Below are 22901 nucleotides of genomic sequence, written 5' to 3'. Positions count from 1 at the left end.
AGGTCTGGAAATTATGACTCAGGAATTCATTTAAGCACAATTGAGGCAACAATCTAAGGTGTATTTGAAAATGTTACACAGTGTAGGTTGTTCTAACTCTGGTGCATGCTGACTGTAGAATAAAATTGGATTTTCTTTGTATAGATTTCATCCTTGGATACCTATATAATTACTGTTATTTTACTGGCATATTTTCTTGGGGGGGGTGTCTTTAAAAAACACACAAATTGAGAGTTCCTAGCTCTATTTTTTAAATCAAACAGAAGTTTAAAACAAGTCTTACAAGAAGAATAACATTAAGAGATGGTCATTTTCATTGAGGAATCATATGCAATTCAATGTTATGGACTGAAATCGAAAGCAGCCCTGGCAGGTGACATTTACTGTAATCCACCCAATTTCTCCATTGCTATGGCTCTTCTCTGGAAAGAGCAGGACCAAGTAGAAAAGCACCCCAGGGGGAGTACAAGTCTGGGCTTCAACTCAAGCTCTGTGTGGAAGCTTCTAGGCCCGTCTCTGTGATTCTCAACCCTGGCTGCACACAGAATCGTCTGAGGAGCTTTAACTTTAGCGTTTTACTGATACCTGGCTCTGCCCCCAGAGATTCTCATATAATTGGTGGAAAGCTGGGCCAGCGTCGGTTGTAAAACTCACAGGAGGGTCTAATAAGCAGCCAGGATTGAGAATCACTGGCACGCTCCTCACTCTCTGCTGGAAGTGTGTGTCTTTGAAGGGCATACAGACTCTGGCAGTGTGACATCAATGAATACAGAAGCCTTGATTTTCCAAGTTTGTTTTGCCTGAGGGATACAGGCAAATCACTTGGTGTCATTGAGATGTGGTTTCCTCATCCCACAAATGAGCATATGTATTAACTCAGTTGATTTCTTTAGTTTCTACAGTTCTAACACTCCAGATTAATTGTGTGTCTTTATAGATCAAATTTCTAAGAGTTAGCAAAAAAAAAAAAAAAAGACTACTCCACAATACAAGGGAAATTTAAAACACTTTGTAAAGGAATGTAAATGCATTTATTCCTCTTTAATCTCATACTCTTGTGGATCTTATTTGTATTTATTTTTTTCTGTTTTTCACATTGCTGAGGATGTTTTTTAAAATCAGATGTTTTTCTTCTCAGTCAACTAGGGCAAAATTCATGAGAATCATTATGTTTGAGTTAGGAATAAAAGAGGAAAGATAACAGCTACTTTTTAAAGTCCTGTTTAAAAATCCTTTCTGGAACAAAATAAAGAATTATTGAAAGGCAAGTAAATAAACATGGTCCTAATATTATCCCTTTTTTTTTCCCAACTCAAACTTTCCCCAAGTTCTCTTCTCTTGTGCAGAAATTATTCAGAGCTCAATTTTCTTCTGCTCTTCTTCCATGTTTGTCTTCATAATATCCCATCAAAATGTTAGAACTGAACTGTACAAAAATGTGGGAGGGAGGAAAAAAGGGAACGTGATACAAAGGGAGTAGGAAGCCAACATGCTCCAGGTGTGAGGTTACACAACACCCCTCCATCCTCCTCAGAGTTTAATAACAAAAATAGACACTTGTGCTGTTGCTGGTAAAAACACTCTCTTGTATCTTTACATAGGTTTTACAGTCAGACAATCCTGGGTTTACTTCCTATTCCACCACTTACTACAGATGACTTGTACAGATTTTAAATACTGTGGACTGAAGTTCCCTCACCTGGAATGTAAGGATGTTGCAGAACTTAGTGGCTGAGTATTAATGTATCTGGGCTTCCCAGGTGGTACTAGTGCTAAAGAACCCGCCTGCCAATGCAGGAGACACAAGAGATGTGGGGTCAATCCTCGGGTTGGGAAGATCCCCTGGAGGAGGACATGACAACCCCCTCCAGTGTTCTTGTCTGGAGAATCCAATGGACAGAGAAGCCTGGCAGGCTATAGTCCATAGGGTCACAAAAAGTTGGACATGACTGAAGTGACTTTAGCATGCAAGCACATATTCATGTATCTAGGTTTTTTCAGCCAGGTTCAAATAGCTGTTCGCTCTCTTCTCACTGTGTGATAAAGGGCATGTTTCCTAACCTGCCTGGACTTTCACTTCCTCACCCATAAAATGAGAATCACAATACACTCAATATTGGTGTATTACATTAGGGAATGCACCAACACTGTGAAGGGTACAGTAAGCATGCAATAAACGGTCAGTTGTGTGTGTGTTTTTTAACCGGGTTGCTGTGAGGATTAAATGAGATGATGTGTGTGTGCAGTGCTTGAAATTTAATAAATCAATATGAGTTTTTTCTATTCCAGGTAACTTTTTAGATACAGTCATTGAGAATGTACCAAAAAAAAAAAAAAGGCAACGGTAATTGTTCTTTACTGCATCGGGAAACACACAATGTATGCTGCTTACCCATACCATGTTCCTTAATATTTAATGACCATGAAAAGAGTCTTTGGGTCTTCCATGCACAATTAAAGTGGTAAAGGACATCCCCAGAAGTATGCATGTATAAGAAAAACAGTCTAGTCTTACTATTTTGTCTTTTGAGTTTTATGAGCTGGTAATAGGTATACATTGAGGATTTAAAAAATTATTTTTGGCAGTCACCTGACAGTTTGTGGGAGATGATCCAGTATATACTAACCATTCAACCGTGAGTCAGAAACACTATTAAAACATGATGGAAGGGGAAAGAAGATGAAATGAACAAAGCGTCATCAAGAGATCATCTATGAATATCTGATTTCCATGATCTTATTGCAGAGAACCACATATTCAATGCTGAATAGTTTCAGTTTCTGCATACACACTAACCTGAGATTAGGTCAGGTGAGAAAACAATGTTAACTGAGATAACAGTGAGGAACAGCTTAGGTAAAGTATGGTAATCTAAAAGGCTCCCACAACAGCAAATGTGATGAGGAAATTGTGGCTTTTATTTGATATCTAAAGGTAATCCAGTCTCTACTTCTAATGATAAATTATAAAAAGTAATCATTTCTAGAACTGACATTTTCAATGAACAGGGCTATAGTATTATAATCCTACAGGTAATCAACAATGCTAGGTCCTCACACTGGCTGTATTTACCATGGTAACTAACACTTAATTTTGTTTACTTGCAACCACATTTCTGTACAAAAACATGAACTGAGTAGCTTGCAAATGCAGATGTCTCTAGAATACCTTACATTTGGTGAAAATATTGTAAAGGAATTGCTTTGTGTATTCATGACCCAAAGCATATGTTACTAGAATGGGATGTATTATTTTAAACTTGTCCTTGGTTCTTGCTTTGATGATGAGATTTTATGCCTGAGTAATTATACTTTAAAATCAAGATGAATTATAAACAAGATGCATAATGGATTAGAGGCAATGGGTTGTGGAGAAAACCTCAGGTACCTTATTATAAGAGATCGGTCTTTATCCCCTAATCTTGCCACTAAAGATATTACTGTAGTTATTGTCTGTCCATAGGAGCTTAAGTGAAATTCACAGGACATAGGTAAGTCACCAATGCAGATCATAGTTTGTATGTATGTCTAGTTTTTCTTGATTTTTTTCATATAACATTTGCTTTATTTGTGCTAATTTATATTTTCATATAATGACGGAAAGTTCCTAAAATTAATGGGAAAGTACATTTTAGAATATACTATTAATAATATACTATATTTAGATAATAACATACTATATTTAGAATATACTATTAATAATATATTATATTTAGAATATACTTTTAAATAAGCCTGTTGATTATAACCAGATGAGTTTTAACATTTAAAATCTGGAATGGAAGGGGTGTGTGTGTGTGGGTGTGTATGTGAGTGAAAGTAGATTACATTAAAATCATTTGCTTCTTTGCTAATATTTTTCTTCATAAGGGAAGAGTATTCTTTTAATAAATGCAGAAAATATATCTGTTGTAAGTTTCTCTTCAAGATGTCTAAAGGTCAATCTTGATTACTTACTCAGTATCTTGTATAGAAAAATAATATTGTAGAACCAGAGAATGTTGGAACTACAAAACCCAACCTGTAATTTTACAGATTGGATAACTATATAATAACTAAGGCTGATAGCAATTAAGGGATTGAGCAAGGTCACACAGTGAGACAGCAGTGCAGCCAACATTCCTTGGGATAAATAAAATTCCACCTTTTGTCTAGAAAAATCTCAAATTCTCTCCATCTTTTATCTTTTTTCATGTTCATTGAAAAGGTAGCATATTCTGTATGTGCCTTTTTCACATCTCCACTGTGTGTACGTATGTATATTTCACATGGATTGTTATTTTAAGTACAATATACATACTTATTGTGCTCGGTCACTCAGTTGCGTCTAACTATTTGTGACCCCATGGTCTGTAGCCCAGCAGGCTCCTCTGTCCATGGAATTTTCCAGGCAAGAATACTGGAGCAGGTTGCCATTTCCTATTCCAGGGATATAGTTACTGGTGTGTGTGCAAAAGTATATACGTGTATGAAGGAGTTATGACAATAAGGAGATGGATTATTTGTTCATTCAAATAAATATTGCTGTTCAGGGCAGTCACAGAGCTAAAAATCTATTCCAAAATATTTCACAGATATTTACAGTTATGAAATGGTTTTCTGACTATGTGAAATTCATATGATGATCGCTAAGTTGAAATGGCATTTCAATTTACAATGGAGATTTTATATGTATATTTTCATTTACATTAATCTACACGATGATTGTACAGGTTAAAAAAACCCCAAAGTCCAGTAACAAAAAGCAAATGCCCTGTTCAGCTGGAGAAGTTAGGGGGGATTCACCCAAACAAAATGCCTTTCTCTTTTCATCATGCCATGCCACCTCTCAGGAGAGTCACAGTCATTGTTTTAAATTTGTATTTCACCTGCCTTGAAAGCCATACTTAATAGAACGTCTCAAATCCTATTTACAAAAGCTATACAAAATTAGAGTCCTCCTTCATTATCTGCCAGGAGATTAGTTCCAGGAGTCTCTGTTGATCCTTAAATCTGACTCGGCTCTCTCATATCCATGGATTCAACATTAGTGGATTCAACCAACCACGGATGGAATTTTTGACTGCAGGTGGTTGGATCCATGGAATGGAAACTGGTGGAGGACCCATTGTATATTTACTGAAAAAAATTCATACATAAGTGGATCCAGGCAGTTCAAAGTTGTTCAGGAGTCCACTATGTTTGAAAATAAAACACAGATGTATAACTATTTATTCCAGTAATAATACTATTAACCACATTAACTAATAGTGACTCCACCAGGCACTGTGATAAGTGCTTAAGTTCTAGTTCATTTAGTCTTTCTGTGATTCTTGGGCAGTAGAAGGGAGAGATGTTAAAAATATCTAACTGGTGTATGTGGTGGCCACCAACCAATCTAAGAGGAAAGAATTTGTGCTGTAGAGCTGGAGCAAGCCCTGGAGGCCCCTCCCAGGCCAGCCAGCTGCTGCACTGAGGGGTCTGAAGGGGAGGAACCAGGCGTGGGGGCACTTACTCAGGGTCTTGGGTATTTACCAGCTGAAGCCCAAGCAAGTTTATAAGCTGCATAAGGTCTCAGCCTTAGCATATAATGAAGTAGAGATTCAAACCCAGGTCAGGTTGTCAGCAGTTCCACCTTTCCCTAGATCATACCCCGAATCTGCCTGCAATGTAGGAGTACCCAGGAGACCTGGGTTTGATTCCTGGGTTGGGAAGATCACCCTGGAAAAGGAGATGGCAACCTACTACAGTGCTCTTGCCTGGAGAATTCCATGAACAGAGGAGCCTGGCAGGCTACAGTCCATAGGGTTGCAAACAGCTGGACATGACAGAAGCAACTTCAGTTAAGTCACAGCACACCAGGCTTCCCTGTCCTTCACCAACTCCCAGAGCTTGCTCAAACCCATGTCCATCGAGTTGGCGATACCGTCCAACCATCTCATCCTCTGTCATCCCCTTCTCCTCCTGTCTTCAATCTTTCCAAGCATCAGGGTCTTTTCCAAGGAGTCAGTTCTTCACATCAGGTGGTCAACTTCCACATCAGGTGGAGTTTCAGCTTCAGCATCAGTCCTTCCAATGAACACCCAGGACTGATCTCCTTTAGGATGGACTGGTTGGATCTCCTTGCAGTCCAAGAGACTCTCGAGAGCCTTCTCCAACACCACAGTTCAAAAGCATCAATTCTTCCGCACTCAGCTTTCTTTGTACTCCAACTCTCGCATCCATACATGACCACTGAGAAAACCGTAGCTTTGACTAGATGGACCTTTGTTGGCAAAGTAATGTCTCTGCTTCTTAAAATGCTGTCTAGGTTGGTCATAGCTCTTCTTCCAAGGAGCAAGAGTCTTTTAATTTCATAGAAGTGACTTAGTACAGCACAATTAAGATTTAATATTTGTAAAAGTTAAATTGGTTCAGTTGGTAAAGAATTGGCCTGCAATGCAGGAGACCAGGTTCCATCTCTGAGTCAGGAAGATCCTCTGGAGAGGATGTGGCAGCCCACTCCAGTATTCTTGCCTGGGCAATCCCGTGGACAGAGGAGCCTGGTGGGCTACAGTCCATTGCCAGAGTTGAACACGACTTAGCAGCTAAACCACCACCACACAGTAAAAATCTAGAAAATTCACCAGTTCTGAAGATAGTCAAATGAATATCTCAGAAAGTAACAAATGCAGTTTTAAAAATATAATGACTGAAGCAGAGTGGCACTGTCGGAACAATATATGTCCTTCTGAGAAGCCTATGTTAAAGGGAACAGTCTGATATTTATTGCCTAAGTTCTGACATACTGTATTTAAAAACAATCTCTCAAATTCTCTCAAATCCCAATATAATCTTATCTCATAATCACTGAAGTTTCAATGTCTCTAACTGTTCATAAAGAAGTGCCAAGAAAACAGATCAGATGCAGTAAATGGGCTTTAAGAAAATATTATTTCCTGTTTCATATTTTTACAAATCTTTTAATTTTTATTAAATATTTCCCTTGAGTTGTGATTCCTACTTCTAGGGAACAATAACATCATCTTCTTACTGCAATCACATACTGTGAGTGGAAGATCAAATAAAATAGGTTGAGGGTATGCCTGAAAGTAAAACCGATTGCACCAAAGGTAGTCCTGGGAGTATTTCCATTCAGCTGGTTAAGTAAGTCGGGCTTAAGCAGGTTAGTCGGAGCCAGCTTACCTCACAGGAAAAGCCAGAATAGCCTGGGGGACAATCACATTTTTCTATCAAGTGAGCTGGAAGAGTCACTGCTGTGATGCGTCCTTGTTCAGCTACCTCCATTGAGATTTCAGAAATCCTGGAAACAGCAAGCAAATATTTAGATGGCAGTACCAGTAAATTAAGCTCACCTAGCGAACACTCAATCCTGCAAGAGGGGTCTTCCCAAGGTTTTGTTAACAACCACAAACTCATTCTACTGTTTTGAAGCTGCTAAATTCTAGGGGCGCTATGTTCCACATCTTACCCCTGCATTTTGACTTCCTCAAAGCGTGAGATTCCACATTAGCAAAATATTCACATAAATCATAAAGTGTTTAGGAAATTAGATGTCTGATGTCCTGTTGAGAAGTTATTATAAAGAGTTTCCCTCTGCTTCTAAAAATGTGAGTGGCTTCAGGTAGACATGGCCAATTAATTAGATATTTTCATTCTTTCAAACAGACAACCCAAGGTCATTCTCTGTTGGCAAATCTCCTGTCATTACTAGTTAAATTGCTTTTACTTTGCAACTGGTCCCAATTTCTTGCTCTTGGATCTCTGAACATTCTTTCAAGAACTTTAGAACACCACCTAGAAAAACAATGTTTGAGCATAATATAGTAATATTGATCTCTTTCTGAAGATAAAGAACCTCTCTAACTTAACCCACCTTTCCTATTGGTGGAAAGGTCCTTGTAATTGAAAAAAATTATTCACAGTGAAAATACTGATACTTTTTGCAGTAATTTGAAATTATACATTAAAAATATATGCAGTCCATAAACTCAGACTATTTCATGACTGACTAACTGGTAACATGAAATGTTCTGCAAATAAACTTTTAAATGAGACAATGAATAGTTTTGCTTCAATAAAAGGCACCTCTAAAAGCTTAAGGAGCTTGAATCATAAACTTTATAACAGGCATAGGTAGGTTTTATTGGTACTGAATTATGAATGCACATTCTGATTTGGCTCCTATTGTAATCTGAGATCTGAAGACCAGCCAGCCTTTATGAAACACATGTTCAGTTAAAATTCAGATTTCATTCTCCTCTTCTTAGAGAGGCATAGCATTTGTGATATGTAAATAAACCACTCCCCTCCTTTAAGGAGGACTCTGCATTCTCTGAAGGAGTAAGAAGGTAACCTGGTGTTTGTTGAGAAATCATCTCAGCTGGTATTTCATGGTATTCTATAACCTGAGGAGTTACTAGCATCATCTTCCTTCCTCTGGAACATACACACACACAACAGACTAGTGAATATTTAAAAATCAAATGGAACCTGAATGGTGTTATCAATAGACATTTCTGTAACACATTATCTTTTTTTTCTCCCGGGGAATGAGAGACTGACTGTTTTGCCTGAATCAAGGATTTAGCCAAACTCCAAAAAACAAAGTTGTTAAGATCTTCAAATAAACTTTTGTAAGAGAGTAAAAAAGCAAAGAAAAAAGGAAATTTCAGCGTTGACATGTATGAAGTTGGAATCTCAAACCACATATATAAAAAACTCTTTGCTTCTGAGACTGTCTAAATTTGTAACTGAATAAAGAAGTGGGGTTCTGTCTTAACTATGTTGAGAGGAAGACTCAAACATACTTCTGATCTTTGTCAAAATTCCTTGTCTTACAAAATCAAGTGCTGATCCACTGGTTTCTTTGTTTTTATCGTTACTAGGTGTTCACTCTAGTTTTTATTGACTCTAGAAAAAGTGAAGTATTTACTTATTTTAATGTTTTTAAAAAGGAAATCCTAAGCCAAAGTATATTATTTAGTGAGGTATATGAAATAAAGTGATAAGAGAAAGGGACTTATGGGAAAAAGCAGACTTAAGGTGCAGAAAGGTGGGATCAGTGTGAGAGGTGAAGAAAGCATGATGAAAAATGCAGGACAACATCATTTCTATCAGATCTACTAACAAAATGTTCTGTGTACTAGCAAACTTTTTTACTAAAGCAGGGAACAATTTTCAAAATAATATATTTGCACACTCACAAGGTTACTTGCGGTCTTCTACAATATGTGAACCTGTTTGGCTTCTGTCACCTAATTTATATTTGATATTCTAAAATAATTAACAATATAATTGACAGGATATTTTAGTTCAGGCTTTTTAAAATTATTTCATGGAAAGAATCTCCTGCTTGGGATTGACATATACACATTTTTATATTTAAAATACCAATAGATATCCAACAAGACCCTATGATTAAAAAAAATAATCTCCTGTCAGAAATAAGAAATATGAAAAACAAATCAAAGCAATACAGACTTGAAAGTGAATTTTGGTCCTTGATTTTGTCTCTACTTCTGGTATAATCACAAGAGCAATATGGATCTTCTACAATAAAAAAAGGATTTTCTGCCACATGCTTAATAATGGAAACATTTGAAACATGGTATTTTTAGATTTATTGATTTGTCAATGAGAGGGTTCATAATTTTGTTTTCTTTTGCTTTCCTGCATTGATCTACTATTTTGTTACATAAGATTATTTTTAAATATCTATTGACATATTCTTACATATATAATAGAGACACTAACATGCCAGAGAAACAGACTATCTGTAAAAAATTAACTTTCTGCCTCCATGGTAAACATTTAGCTACATCTGTACAGTTCCTCACTGTATCTCAATAGATAAAGTTTTTGTTATACTTGAGGCACATGACCTCAAGTAAACATGTGTACTCAAGATGTTGAAGTATCACCACTTCTCCATTATTTATTTTCTCGTTATTCTATCATTTTTATGTATATCTTGCTGCTAATTCTTCCCCCTCCCTGGTCCATGGTATATAAACATGCTTACTTGTCTCTCAGATTAAACAATCATCCCTTGACCTTTGACATGACCTCTTTTTTCTCTTTTACAACTTTATTCACAGAAAACAATAGTCTACACTCATAATATTAGATTCATTGTGTCCCATTCATTCGTCAAAACTTTGAGGCTCCTTCTGCCCTAGAACTTCACTAAAACTGGCATGGTAATTATTACTGGTGATTCTAACTTTCAAAGAGCCTCATTTTAATTGTCCTCTCTGGGTCATTAAAAAACCACACCCACACGTTTACAGTACTCTCATCCTTTGGCTTTCATGACAGTCATTTTTGCTCTTTTTCTGTGTACTTTCTTATCCAATGTGATCCCCAATCTTTCACATCATAAGGCAGAGGGAAGATGGCTATATCGTGTGATACACTGGAGTGAGCGGGTGCAAATGCATATGGTTGGAAGAGACAGGACCAACTTGGCCCTGCCCAGCTCCCCTGAGGGTTGAAGGAGGACACTTTCTCAGCAATCTCACAACGTATTTATAGCCCAGCAGCAAACTCTCTCTACCCTGCAGGACATCGTCTCCTGAATTTCTGCTTAGCATCTGAAATTCACCATGTTGAGGATCAGTTCAATATTTGCCCCCTTAATCTTGCTTCTGGTTCTGTTTCTTTTGTTGGGGTAATGGCGGTGATAACTCACACCAGGTGACCTGGATGTCATTCTTGACTAATCTTCTGTCATCACACTAGCAACCCAACTTCTAAATCTTTCTTGTCTCATATCTCACTGTTCTTTCTTATAGACTTGAGAAGAAGAAACTAACTTGGAGATCTATTATAGTTTACCTGCTTTGTCTCATGATATTTCCATATGTAGCCTTGATAAGAATATAATGGATATCATATAGTACATCCAAGAAGTCTTCACGGGTCACAGTTCTGCTGATTCGAGGATCATCACCATAATACTTCCATTCTTTCTGTTAACAAGAAAAGAAACCACTGTGAAGAAACTCAGTGCAAATCCTTTGGCAACATGGCACCCAACACCTAACCACCTTACCTCTGTCATTTCAATTTCATGCCTTGTCAACTGGCCAATCAGAGGAGCAGCCACATGCCTGATGATAATCCTTGCATGAGCAGGAGTTCCGCCTCGAATGATAACTTGCGGGTTGTATGTAGAGAAACCTGTTTCTTCCCTAGCCTCGAAATAGATGGTGTACTTGAGTTTACCGCCATAGGCCATCAACTGACGAAATAAAATGAGAAATGATGAGTTAGACAAATCTCCGAATAGCATTATTCTAAAAGCATGTTTTATTTTGCTCTCATGTGACTTCAACATTCTTGTCCTTACCTTCTTTCCTTCAAATTGTTCTGGAAGTTTCCAATAAAAAGGTTCCAAATGGAGCTCTTGTCTCACCAGGTCCATGTGTGCAACGATCTCCGGATGTTGAAAAATGATGCCTTTTGTAGTCGTGTGCTGGAGGGCCTCGTCCACCAGCGGCAGGATGGTCTGCTCAGGCTTCAGCGTCACCTGTGTGGGAATCAGAACACAGCAGGGGGCTGAGTGTAAGTCTTTGGAGGTCTTCTCTAAAAGGACTGCGTAGAGACTTCCCTGGTAGCTCAGGCTGTAAAAGGACTGCGTGTCTATCTGCGGCCCGGCCGCCTTATGATGAAGTGTTCTCATGAGAAACATAACTCACGGGCAATGAAGACAGGAGAGGCGATAAACCCTTTGGACTTGTTTGCCTAGTGAAATCTACAACATCAGTGAAACTGGTCTTTCACACTAACAAAAAGTAGAGATGGAAAGTAGGAAGGGTTAAAGGAAAATTAAGGTTAAAAATGAACATTTTTCCACCCTAAAGAGCGACTATTCTCTAAGGCTGGTTGGAATAAATGAGCGACCAGTTCAGATTTTCATTACTACATGAGCACACATCTACTTTCTTGCTATAATGCTCTCGCTCTGCAGAAGGCAGCCTCTTCCCATCCCCAGACATAACATTTCCCTTGTAATGTTTTCCTTGCTCACTTGGCATCTATTTCCTTATCCACAGCAAATGAATACTTTTAAAGAAAGAATAAAAAAGACATCTACTCCCATCATCTAATGGCACACAGCCCCGCTACCAGCTCTAAACGTGCTCGGGGAAAGGCTGCTCAAATGCTTTGCCGTTTCCTCCTGCCCCTTGGTGCCTGGCTAAAAGACGCCAGCAGGAGCCAACGTTACACCATTACAGGGCCCAGCAGGGCCTCACTCACCCACGCACGGATCAGCCCTTTGGCTTCAGAGCACTGGGTAGTGGCGCCAAAGCAATAGCAGCTGCTGCAGCCAAGTGGGTTCTTGGCCTCAAGCCCGAACGTGCCAGGCCGGCACCTGTCACAGCGGATCCCTTCCACATTCACCTGAAGAAAGAGGAGACTTCTTCAGAGTCCGTATGGGGAAGTTGGGAGAGAACTAAACTCAGGAGAATGTTTAAAGAAAATGAAACAAAAATAAATAAATAAAAGAACACTGTATATTAGACTCACATCTCAAATAGCAGAGTAGGTCATCTCTGTTAGCATGTCATTGGTCTAGAAAACATTTTATTTATAACTACATATGTTATTAAGAATATTGTATATTATTTTCTTTTAAATTTAAGCAGCACATTTCCTACTATTCCAGGTGAGAATTATGAAAGAGTCATTAGAATTTTGAAAGTGAAATGAAATTTCACTGATTCCTAGACAGTGATGTGATGCAAAGTTGTGAAAAGCAAGAAAGATGTTAAAATATAGATTCATATAGTTATTCTGGAATACTGAATATACACACATATAGCATGTATTAAATGTAATATATAACCATAATATGTAATAATGCACCATCATACTTTTTGTTTTGTCAAGGACTTTTAATGGCAGAAGCTTTCATTTTCCTAAATTCTCAAGACTCCACAACCTCTCCAGATTTCACCTTCCTGTTTCCTCGGACCCTCTTTGCATAGACTTTTCTTGAAAATATACTAATACTTCTGATCTAGTCTTTACTGCATTTATCCTGGGATTGATTTTCCAGAAATATCTTAGGGGGAAAAAATCCTTCTTATCATTTTTAATCAAATGTTTTTCTACATCACTTAACAATATTAATGAGGGCTGAAATTTGCATATAGTCACTGTTTGTAATGTCAGTGTTTATACTTGATGAAATTTTACTGAACTTCCACATCAGTAAATATATTTTTCAGTGTACAGTGATTGCGGATTAATTTGAAGAGTAACTTTTTTAAAAAATAAACTTTATCATTTAGCTGTGGTTTTCTCTAGTGATGCTTAAGAGAACTGACTTCTTTTCTCTTCCAGATTATTTTTGTTTAAGAAAAGTGAATATATAAAGAGAAACTAAACTTTACTTTCGAAAATATATCATTCATTTGAGCTAGGGGAAAAAAATTTGGTTCTGGTTGAAAATAAGTTCTTAAAAAGCAGTGCTTATCTGTATGTCAGGAAAAGTCTCTGTGTCTGGCAATGAATTTTCACATGTCATTCTTTTTGGCTAAATTATGCAGGAATAAATAACTGAAGTTAAAACAGCAATGCAAATAGAACTGAGTAAGGTGTTTGTTTTCTTTTTCCTTCCTGAATTTCAGCAGCACATACCTTACAAGTGCACTGCCCAGTCTGATCGATGCAGGAGCATCTTTTAGTCTCTAAATCGCAGGTTGAGTCATCAGTCCCTGGCAGGAAGCAGTCACAGGGACTGCAGTGAGGGTAGTTCCAGTGACCTCGAGTGCACTCTGTACATTTTGCACCAGAGAATTTTGGATGACACTTGCATTGGCCCGTGTTTATATTGCACTGGAAATCCAAGGAGCCTACTGAGCTGCAGTTACAAGCCTATAGAGGAGATAAAAACAGCAACAATTAACACCATTTCACAGGCAATATCTTTAAATTTTAATTCTAATGCTTCTATGCTTCCATTAAGTACATATTAATCATGTGTCTGTTATATGCTTTGTACTGCTCTAGTTGAGTCGCTTGGGAAACATTGGTGAACATAATGCTAAAATTGCTTCCTGCACTTACTAAAATATATGAGTGTCCAGAAACCATAAAGCTATTGAATAAGAAAGAAACTGCATTTTCTCTCTTTGTGGTGAGGAGAAGTTAGGTATAGATTTTCTTCAAACACCTCTTGTTTCAGAGTAAACTTCTGACAAAGCCATTTTACCTTATCATTTCATTTTTACAGCATTTATTGTTTAGAGACATATATTACAGTTTCGTCAAGGGAGAGAATATATAAATATAACACAATGGAATAAACATGATATAATAGGCGAAGTGCAAAATCCTATGAAAGTATATAAAAAGTACCAAACCAGATGTGGGGAAGCCAGGGAGAATTTAGAGGAAAAATGATACTAGGATTTTTTTTTAGAGTTAAGTTTTGCAGACAAGCCCGATTTGAGGTGTCTTGCTGGTAACCTTTTTTTCTTCTTCCTAGATATACATAGGATCTTCTCTTAATTTATGTAATGTGATATCTTGCTAGAATTTATACAAGTTTGAGTCTTTTAAAAAATTAATTTACTGGAACATGGTGAGCTCGTTCAGTTTGAGAATACAATTGTTTTTTAATGCAGTACTATTTCTTTAACTTTGTTATCGATTTTTACTCCTGTTCTAATTTATCAATTTTCTTCTTCAGGATCACCTGTAATTCTGAAAGTACATAGTTTCTGTCTACCTGTCAAATCTATAATGTACTAATGTCTTCTGCAGTCACCTCCCTCTCTGCCTCTCAAATTTGTTCTCCACTTTGCCCTTGCTCGCCTACACAGTGAAAACTCTGCTGTATGTACATACCATCAATGCTTATTTTAATTACGGTATTGCATTTTTAGCTTCTTTTCAATAATTTTTTTTCTTTTTTTTTTTCAATAATTTTTTGGTTTCATCTCAGCAGCAATTTTCAATTTGCTGCTCATCCACGTGTCTTGTCTTCTATTCCCTAAGGCTTTCTGCTTCTGATTTAGAGCTCAAAGCTCCTTGAATTTAAATGAAAATTTAAGTGAATTACTAAAATGTTATTTAAGATCTTGGAATACATCATTTTCAGAGATGAGCTGTGCCAAGGATCTCTCTGCTGTCTCTGAGCTCTAAACTCACTCCTCTTTGCCTTGTTTTATGACATTATAGTTAGACCCCTATGGACATTTCCCCCTGGCCAGTAGCAGAATGTTAAAATTAGTCATTAGAGGGTCCAGGAGAGACCCAAAGAAGGCCATGGTGATAGAAAGACATTTCTCTTCTGGGTTGTGGCTGTTCGTTACTATCGTCATCACTATTATTGACTTATTTAGCATGGGATCCCAGAGGTCCACAAGGATTCCAAGCTGAGCCATCAGGCCACTCTCTCCCCGCTGTTTAGGTCTGCACTCAAGCTCTGACCATGACAGGCTGCTTCTCAGTAGCCCCAGCAAGTCTGCGTCCTCCAGTGACGATGGGCAGTGTCTACAGGCCAGCACTTGCCCATAAACTCCGGGAAGTTATTTATTATCTTTGTTGCTGTTGCTGTCATTGTACCACCAGCAGGCTGCGTATCCCTGTGGCTGCCACACTCTCTCCAGAGATGTCTGAACCCGAGTATTGTTGGGAGTGGGGAACAGGGGAAGACCTTGCTGCCTTTCCGGTCCACCCCCTTACTCTTGGGGCTTCCCTGACAGCTCAGGTAAACCACCTGCTTGCAATGCAGGAGACTCGGGTTTGCTCCTCAGGTCAGGAAGATTCCCCTGAAGGGAATGGCTACTCACTCCAGTATTCCTGCCTGGAGAATCCCACGGACAGAGGATCCTGGCGCGTCCAAGGGGTCACAAAGAGTAGGACACAACTGAGTGACTAACACTTTCACTTTCCCTTCACCCTGGAAGTAGTAGCTACTCTTTTGTACCTACCACTTCAGGATCTTTTATATCCCTTTTTTTTATCCTTTTTGTAACTAACTTTTACCAGTTAACAATTCTTTATATTCTACTGTCCCTGTTTATATTGGACTTCCCTGGTGGCTCAGATGGTAAAGCGTCTGCATGTAATGCAGGAGACTTGGATTCAATCCCTGGGTTGGGAAGATCCCCTGGAGAAGGAAATGGCAACCCACTCCAGTACCCTTGCCTGGGAAATCCCATGGATGGAGGAGCCTGGTAAGCTACGGTCCATGGGGTCGCAAAGAGTTGGACACGACTGAACGATTTCACTTTCTTTCTTTCTTTCCCTGTTTAAGTTTCCCTGGTGTGGTTTCTGTCTCCCTAGAGGGTATCACCTCTCTCTGTGTCTGAGTTTACCTCCATCAGGGTTTGTACTTAAGTCTATGACCTGACTCTTTTTGGGACTTTCCTATTAATCTTCCTCCTCAGAACTACAGCTCTATGGAAGACTCATACACATAGTGACTCGCCAGATTTCCAGATCCAAGTCTGGCTGGATCTCACTTGCCATTTCTCACACTTTCATTGCTCAGCTCAATTCTTACATCCACCGCTACTAAAGCAAGGCGTGCTTCTGCTCCTGCCAACAGCTGAGTTATGGGACTCCTCTTTCCAGGATGTGATGTACAATCACCAGCGTCCCATCTATTATCTCTTTCCTGTCCAAATGTTTGGTAAAATATCTTCTCAGATTCTGATGTTAAAATATCACCTGGCCTTATTTCTGGTATCCTTATGATTCAGTATTTTTCTGTCTTCACTGTTCTCCAGTAAAAAGACCTGCAGTATGGAATGCTGCTAAAAGTTATTTTAAATCAAAGGACTAAAAGTGATTATTTATTACACTACAAACATCGCCATAGTTTCAAAAGCATAGAACAAAGCACTGTCATCCCGCCAAGTAACTTGTTCTGATAGAACATCAGATGTAGAATGAGAATTCAAAATAAGGATGATTGACTTATCCACTTAAGTAATTTTTCCTTACTTATTTAAACAAAATTGGTCATAATCAGAAATATAAATCTATGATATGTTATGGAAACTATAATCACACAATAAATTTTAAAATTGTCTTATGATATATTTAACTAAAATAAATGTATTAGACTTTATTAACTAAAATAACTTTCTTTAGACTTTAAAATATGAAGTATCTATTTCTCAATTTATTATATAAAATGAAAGCATTAATTCTTAAAAACTAGTAAAAAAACTGGGACCTTTTCAAATTGGGAAGTTTATTCAGGAAGTTATAGTAGAGAATAAATGAGACCATTAACCATATGTTTAGATGACACTATAGCCAACATGAAACTTAAATCATAATTAGCTGTAATGTTTGTTTAGCAATAGAGGATTTACGCACTGTTCCCCTGCTAGTGAAAGATGGCAGGCTTTATATTCTACTTCAATAAAGGCTCAAATGATGTGTGTGCTCACACCTCAGCACAGAGAAATTATCCATGACACAAAGAAAGGAAAGCTATAAATCTCAAAAATCACTGTTCATTGAGATTATAGTCATACAAGATTTTAAATAGTAGAATACATCCTCATAAATAATTGTGAGGGCTCTAGAAATTGTTTGTAATTGTTCATAATGATGACGTGTCTAGCTATTCAGAAATTTAGATTTGTAACAGTGGTTCAAAGTAATTAAAAAATTTCAACTTCAGTCAACATAGTATTTACTCAATGATCACTAAATGTAAAGATACAAAACATACAAATATTTTTAAAAACTTGGCCTAGGGTCTTCGCTGGTAGTCCCGTGGTTGAGTCCGCTTTGCAATGCATGGGACGCAGGTCAGATTCCCTGGTCCAGGGAGATCCCACACGCCGTGGAATGACTAAGCCTGTGCACCACAACTGCTGAGCCTGGATTCTAGAACCTTCGATTGGCAACGACTTAGCTCAGGCACAGCGACTGCTGAAGCCTGTAACACCCTAGAGCCCATGTTCCACAGGAGAAGCCACTGCAATGAGAAATCCGCATTCCGCAATGAGTGAGCAGCCCTCACTTGCTGCAGCTAGAGAAAGCCCGCCCACAGCAACGAAGACCCAGCACAGCCAAAAATAGCTGAAAGAACATAAATAAATAAAGTTATTGAAAAAACCTTACTTGGTCTGCATTCATCCATCATCTGTTGCAAAGCAAAACCTGGCAGTCATCCCTAAGCCTTTGCTTTCTCATTCCTTAAATAAATGAATTCAGCCATATCTTATTCAGTCATAAGAGTTGTAACTTAACCTGCCCGCTAAACACTAGTGGATAATTGAGGCCAAGCTGCTACGGGGCTTCCCTGGTAGCTCAGTGGTAAAGAATCCGCCTGCAATGCAGAAGCCACAGTCTACACAGGTTCGATCCCTGGGTTGGGAAGATATCCTGGAGGAGGGCATGGCTACCCACTCCAATGTTCTTGCCTGGAGAACCCCATGGACAGAGGGGCCTCGCAGGCTACAGTTCATGGGGTCGCAAAGAGTAGGACACGACTGAAATGACTTAGCACACACACACAAGCTTCTATCAATGTTCACCAACACTTTCGCAACAGCCTTATAAGCAACCTTCTAGCCTGAAGCTGTATAGATTTCTCTAAACGTGAGTCTGGTCATATCACTTACTATGGTTCACTCATGGAAAAAAATGGGGAATTTTGTAAGGAAAGGTTGTTTAAATGACTTCAGAATCCTCTCAACTAGCTCCTGAAAACTGATATCCAGGTAAAATTTTGGGGAAACTCTTGTGGATTTTTAAAAAATTCATTCTTAATTTCCTTGTACTTTGGAGATACATTAACATTTCATTGTGTGTAGGTATGAAGTTAGAGATGTTTCTAGTTTTATTTTAGAATTTTTGGTTCTTTGTTCTCCTTTTTGGAAAGTATCCTGGATGAAGCTGTATAAATGTGTACTTACTTTAATCATCTTTCCTACAAGTAAAATGTAAGATAGTGATCGATTCCTGCAATGATGCTATAGCAATGGATCTGTATCGTTTTGTAATATTGACTCTTGAAATGCCCACCTACAGAGTTCTACCAAAATAGAAATCCTTAAATGACATTATGAGATGAAATAAAGCAATTCACTCACCTTACACCCAGTGGTGATGCTGTGGTCCCAGCTATGAGGTGCACATTTAGAACATTTCTCTCCAATGGTATTGGGTGGGCAAATGCACCGACCAGTCTTTGGGTCACAGTTATTACCCAGATGGGAACAGTCACAAGCTTCACAGGTGAAAGGATTAAAAAAAAAAAAAAAGATATAAAGTTAGCAACCCCAGCTTTCATTTTCTCTGGAGCTAACAAACATCTACAGCCAATCTATTTCTTTCTCAGAACATCACAGTTTTCAAGGCACCTGAAAGTGGATGAAAAAATATATATATATTTTTTTACAATACCAGAAAAAGATACTAACTTCTCTGATCATTGTACCAATTTTGCAACAGGAAAAGGGAAAGTTGAACTGTATTAGCTTGGGAGTAAAGTTTAAACTAGGATAACACTGGCACCAGAAAAATTGAGCATCTGACTTTCAAGCTGCAGTAGCCTTTGAGTGACTGGCTGAACAGAGGTCACAGTTAGGGAGGGAGACAGCAGAACTGGGATCTACTGGTGGATTTTTATTGCAGGCACAGCTATTTATAGGGCAGTGTTTCAAATTACAATGTATTTCCTTTAACTTATTAAAAACATATGTAAAGCATTAGGTTAAGCATTTTTTTGTATTATATGTTTGCCTGCTGTCAAGGTGTATTTCCTTTAATCTCCGGGAATCCTGTAGAACAAACTGCTACAGATGCCTAAATACCAAAACCAGGTAATGAATGCATTGAGCTTAGTCTCATTTACAGACCTGTGCATCCGCCTTCTTGGAAGTTGAAATAGCCGTGGGCACAGCGATCACATTTCTTTCCTGTTACTCCCGGCTGGCACCAACATTGACCACTCTCTTCACAGTCAAATGATTTGGACCCAAAGGAATTGCAGTTGCAGGGGACGCACCCTCTTGCCGATTGGAGGCCAAAGGTCTCAGGCTGGCATAGAAGTGGAATGAGAAAAATTCAATTTAAATCAATTAATTCACAATGACACTAGATGCACTGTAAGATCAGGTGGGAAAAGAGGAGCCTGTTGGCTGTAAAGGTTCTCCAGTGATGTTATGAGAATTGGACTGTCATTTAACCTGGTGGACTTTTTCTACGATGTCCAAGAGAAAAGTGCAATTACTCTGAAATTTCACTGAGATTATTGGTGGAATTAGGGTGCTCTCATTCAGTCTGTGATATTTTCACCAGCCTTTCCCTATGTGTCTCAAGATTCTAATGGCAATGTGGAAGTAAGTGAGGATGGCAATTCTATTTAAAGAAAATTTTGGTTTCATTTCTAATAATTGGAATTGGTTATTTTCAGATATTTTTAAGTCCTTTTACTTGGTAAAAAAGCTTTCAATATTATTGGACAGCAGCCTAAAGTTAAAATAAATCTTTTTCCTCTTATATTGGGTCTAATTTTTGTCATATATCCATGAATACTTCTAATCATCATTACATTATAAATGTAACTCTTAGGTTATGCCTATACTGACAAAAAAATTGGTGCAACTAACATCTAGTTGCTTGGGTTTCATCCTAACAATCAAAGTTGATTTGTGAGAACACATATCAAAGCACCAAATTAGGTAGATGAAGGGAAACTTTCATCTCTGATGAGTTATTCATATGCATATCTCTTATCTATTTGTAACAAATGACCTTCCATGGTCCAGCATTACTAGCTTTGGCTGACTTTCTGGAAATGCATGTTATCAGACCTAGAATGACTACATTAGAAAATGCTGATGGATTAAAAATCATTCCTACCAGAAAAGTGAAAAAGCACATATCCTACTTAAAGTATGTCAGGGCTGTCTTTTAAGTAGAAGTTTGTCACATTATTATGATATTTTAATCTGGAAAATTAGTCTCAGTAATTACTTCTTTGTAAAACTAATTCTTATTTTGGAAAATTAGACTTAATAATTACTTTTTGGTAAAAATAAATCTAGCTATTTAATGTGAACCACCCAAAGAGACATGATTAAGCCTCATTATGTATTTTTGCCATTATTGTTAACAATATTAAAAATAAGTCCTATAAAACAAAATCATACTGAAAGTTAGTCTCTTAAAATGACTTGCTAAGAATAGTTTTCTTTTTAAATCTAAAATGGGTTGATCATGGTTGATAATCATTTTAATCTTTACATTTGTTCTTGTCTTTATTTTTAGTTCTTTATTTGTTTTCATAAAATAAATAAAATAAATAGTTCTTTATTTTATTTTAGTTCTTGACTTTATTTTTAGTTCTAATTCAGATTCACTGTATAATTAAAGAAATTGTGTGACACTTGTAACAAATGACCTAATACTTGATTCTGAAATTAATTATAAGAAAAGAAAACATATAATATTTTTATTCATAAAAAGCAATTCAGTGTACAATTCTAAATACCAGGCCTAGAGAAGTAGTCAGAAATTGAGAAAATGCATGCATGCTTATTACAGTATTATTTATTTTAATAATGAGCAACTGTAGAGGTACTTAAATGTTCAATGTTAGAGAAAAAGCTGAATAAATTAAATTATGAGGGATTCATGTTATGAAATATATAAAATCATTTAAATTCCTGGTTTGAAGCAGTTTTAATGATATGAATATGGGTAGAATATAGCATTAAGTAAAATTTCAAAAAGCAGAATACAAAACTACATATACACTATGATTTTAATTACATACCCACAAAGGTACACATACCACTCAGACACAAACAAATAGAAACTTATATACATAGAAAAAAAAGACTAGAGCATTACATAGTAAAACTTTTTTTAAAAAAGTAATATTTTGCATTTGTTTTTATTTCCTAAATTTTCTTGACTTAGAATGTGCATTGTAGAGATAGTACTTTACTTTCATCTTTACCTCCTAAGTTTGCTTTACTTAGCATATCTATCTATATCTATACAAATATCTTTAGTGGATAGACCAATAAAATAGTAAACTTTCAAATTATTACTTATTTAAAAAATTCCAAAGTTGATTATGTAAAGAAATATATGAGAAGTAATGTCTTCATCATACTTTTCTAATATTTACCTAGTATAGTTTTAAAACCTGAAAGTCAAAGTGGCTCAGTCATTTCAGACTCTTTGTGGCCCCATGGACTATACAGCCCAAGGAATTCTCCAGGCCAGCATACTAGAGTGGGGAGCTGTTCCCTTCTCCAGGGGATCTTCCCAACCCAGGGATCAAACCCAGGTCTCCTGCATTGCAGGCGGATTCTTTACCAGCTGAGCCACAAGGAAAGCCCAAGAAAACTGGGGTGGGTAGCCTATCCCTTCTCCAGGGGATCCTCCTGACCCAGGAATCGAACTGGGGTCTCCTGCATTGTGGGCGGATTCTTTACCAGGTGAGTCACAGGTATACCAAACAAATATTACCAAATTTCAGTAATAAAATTTTAATAAATTGTTCAAAAATCTATTTCACAGTCCAGGGAAAATGCTGTAGTAAACAAATTTTAAAGAACATTCTTAGTCAGTAATTGAGATTAATGAGGTAAAACACACAGAGAAGCGAGTGCCTGCCCAGTCTCAGTGCTAAGTTTGATGAGCTCACATAATTTATTCTCATTTGGGATAATAATAAAAACCAGCACTTACATATTGTTCTTGCCATGTGCCAAGCAACATTTCTAAAGCCCTTTACAAATATGAACTCATTTAAATTCTCAAGACAATCCTGAAAGATAGCTATTATCATCAACTTCTTAGAGTGGTGAAACTGAGGCACAGAAGGGTCAAGTAATTTGGTCAGCAGCTAGCCAGTTGTGGAGTCAGGATTCCAAATCAGCCAGGCTGGCTTCAGAGTCTGTGTTCTTAGCTGTCAC

General features: G+C 37.5%; 1 protein-coding gene across 7 annotated transcripts in view; it reads right to left on the bottom strand.

Annotated features, from left to right (window-relative positions):
- Window positions 1-22901, bottom strand: part of LAMA2 (laminin subunit alpha 2) — a 648848-nt gene that overhangs the window by 210326 nt on the left and 415621 nt on the right. For all 7 annotated transcript variants that reach the window (XM_043888304.1, XM_043888305.1, XM_043888300.1 and 4 more), the window contains 8 exons: window positions 19827-20007; window positions 19059-19195; window positions 13630-13866; window positions 12244-12387; window positions 11333-11512; window positions 11036-11224; window positions 10819-10952; window positions 7165-7282 (listed from right to left, as the gene is read on the bottom strand). In XM_043888304.1, coding sequence (XP_043744239.1) covers window positions 7165-7282; window positions 10819-10952; window positions 11036-11224; window positions 11333-11512; window positions 12244-12387; window positions 13630-13866; window positions 19059-19195; window positions 19827-20007 — 1320 coding nt within the window. The remainder of the gene's footprint in view (window positions 1-7164; window positions 7283-10818; window positions 10953-11035; window positions 11225-11332; window positions 11513-12243; window positions 12388-13629; window positions 13867-19058; window positions 19196-19826; window positions 20008-22901) is intronic.

Source organism: Cervus elaphus, chromosome 26, assembly GCF_910594005.1.
Source record: "Cervus elaphus chromosome 26, mCerEla1.1, whole genome shotgun sequence".
Taxonomy (NCBI): Eukaryota; Metazoa; Chordata; class Mammalia; order Artiodactyla; family Cervidae; genus Cervus; species Cervus elaphus.
The sequence above is the reverse complement of the archived record's forward strand: the minus strand, read 5'-3'. Positions and strand labels throughout refer to the sequence as shown.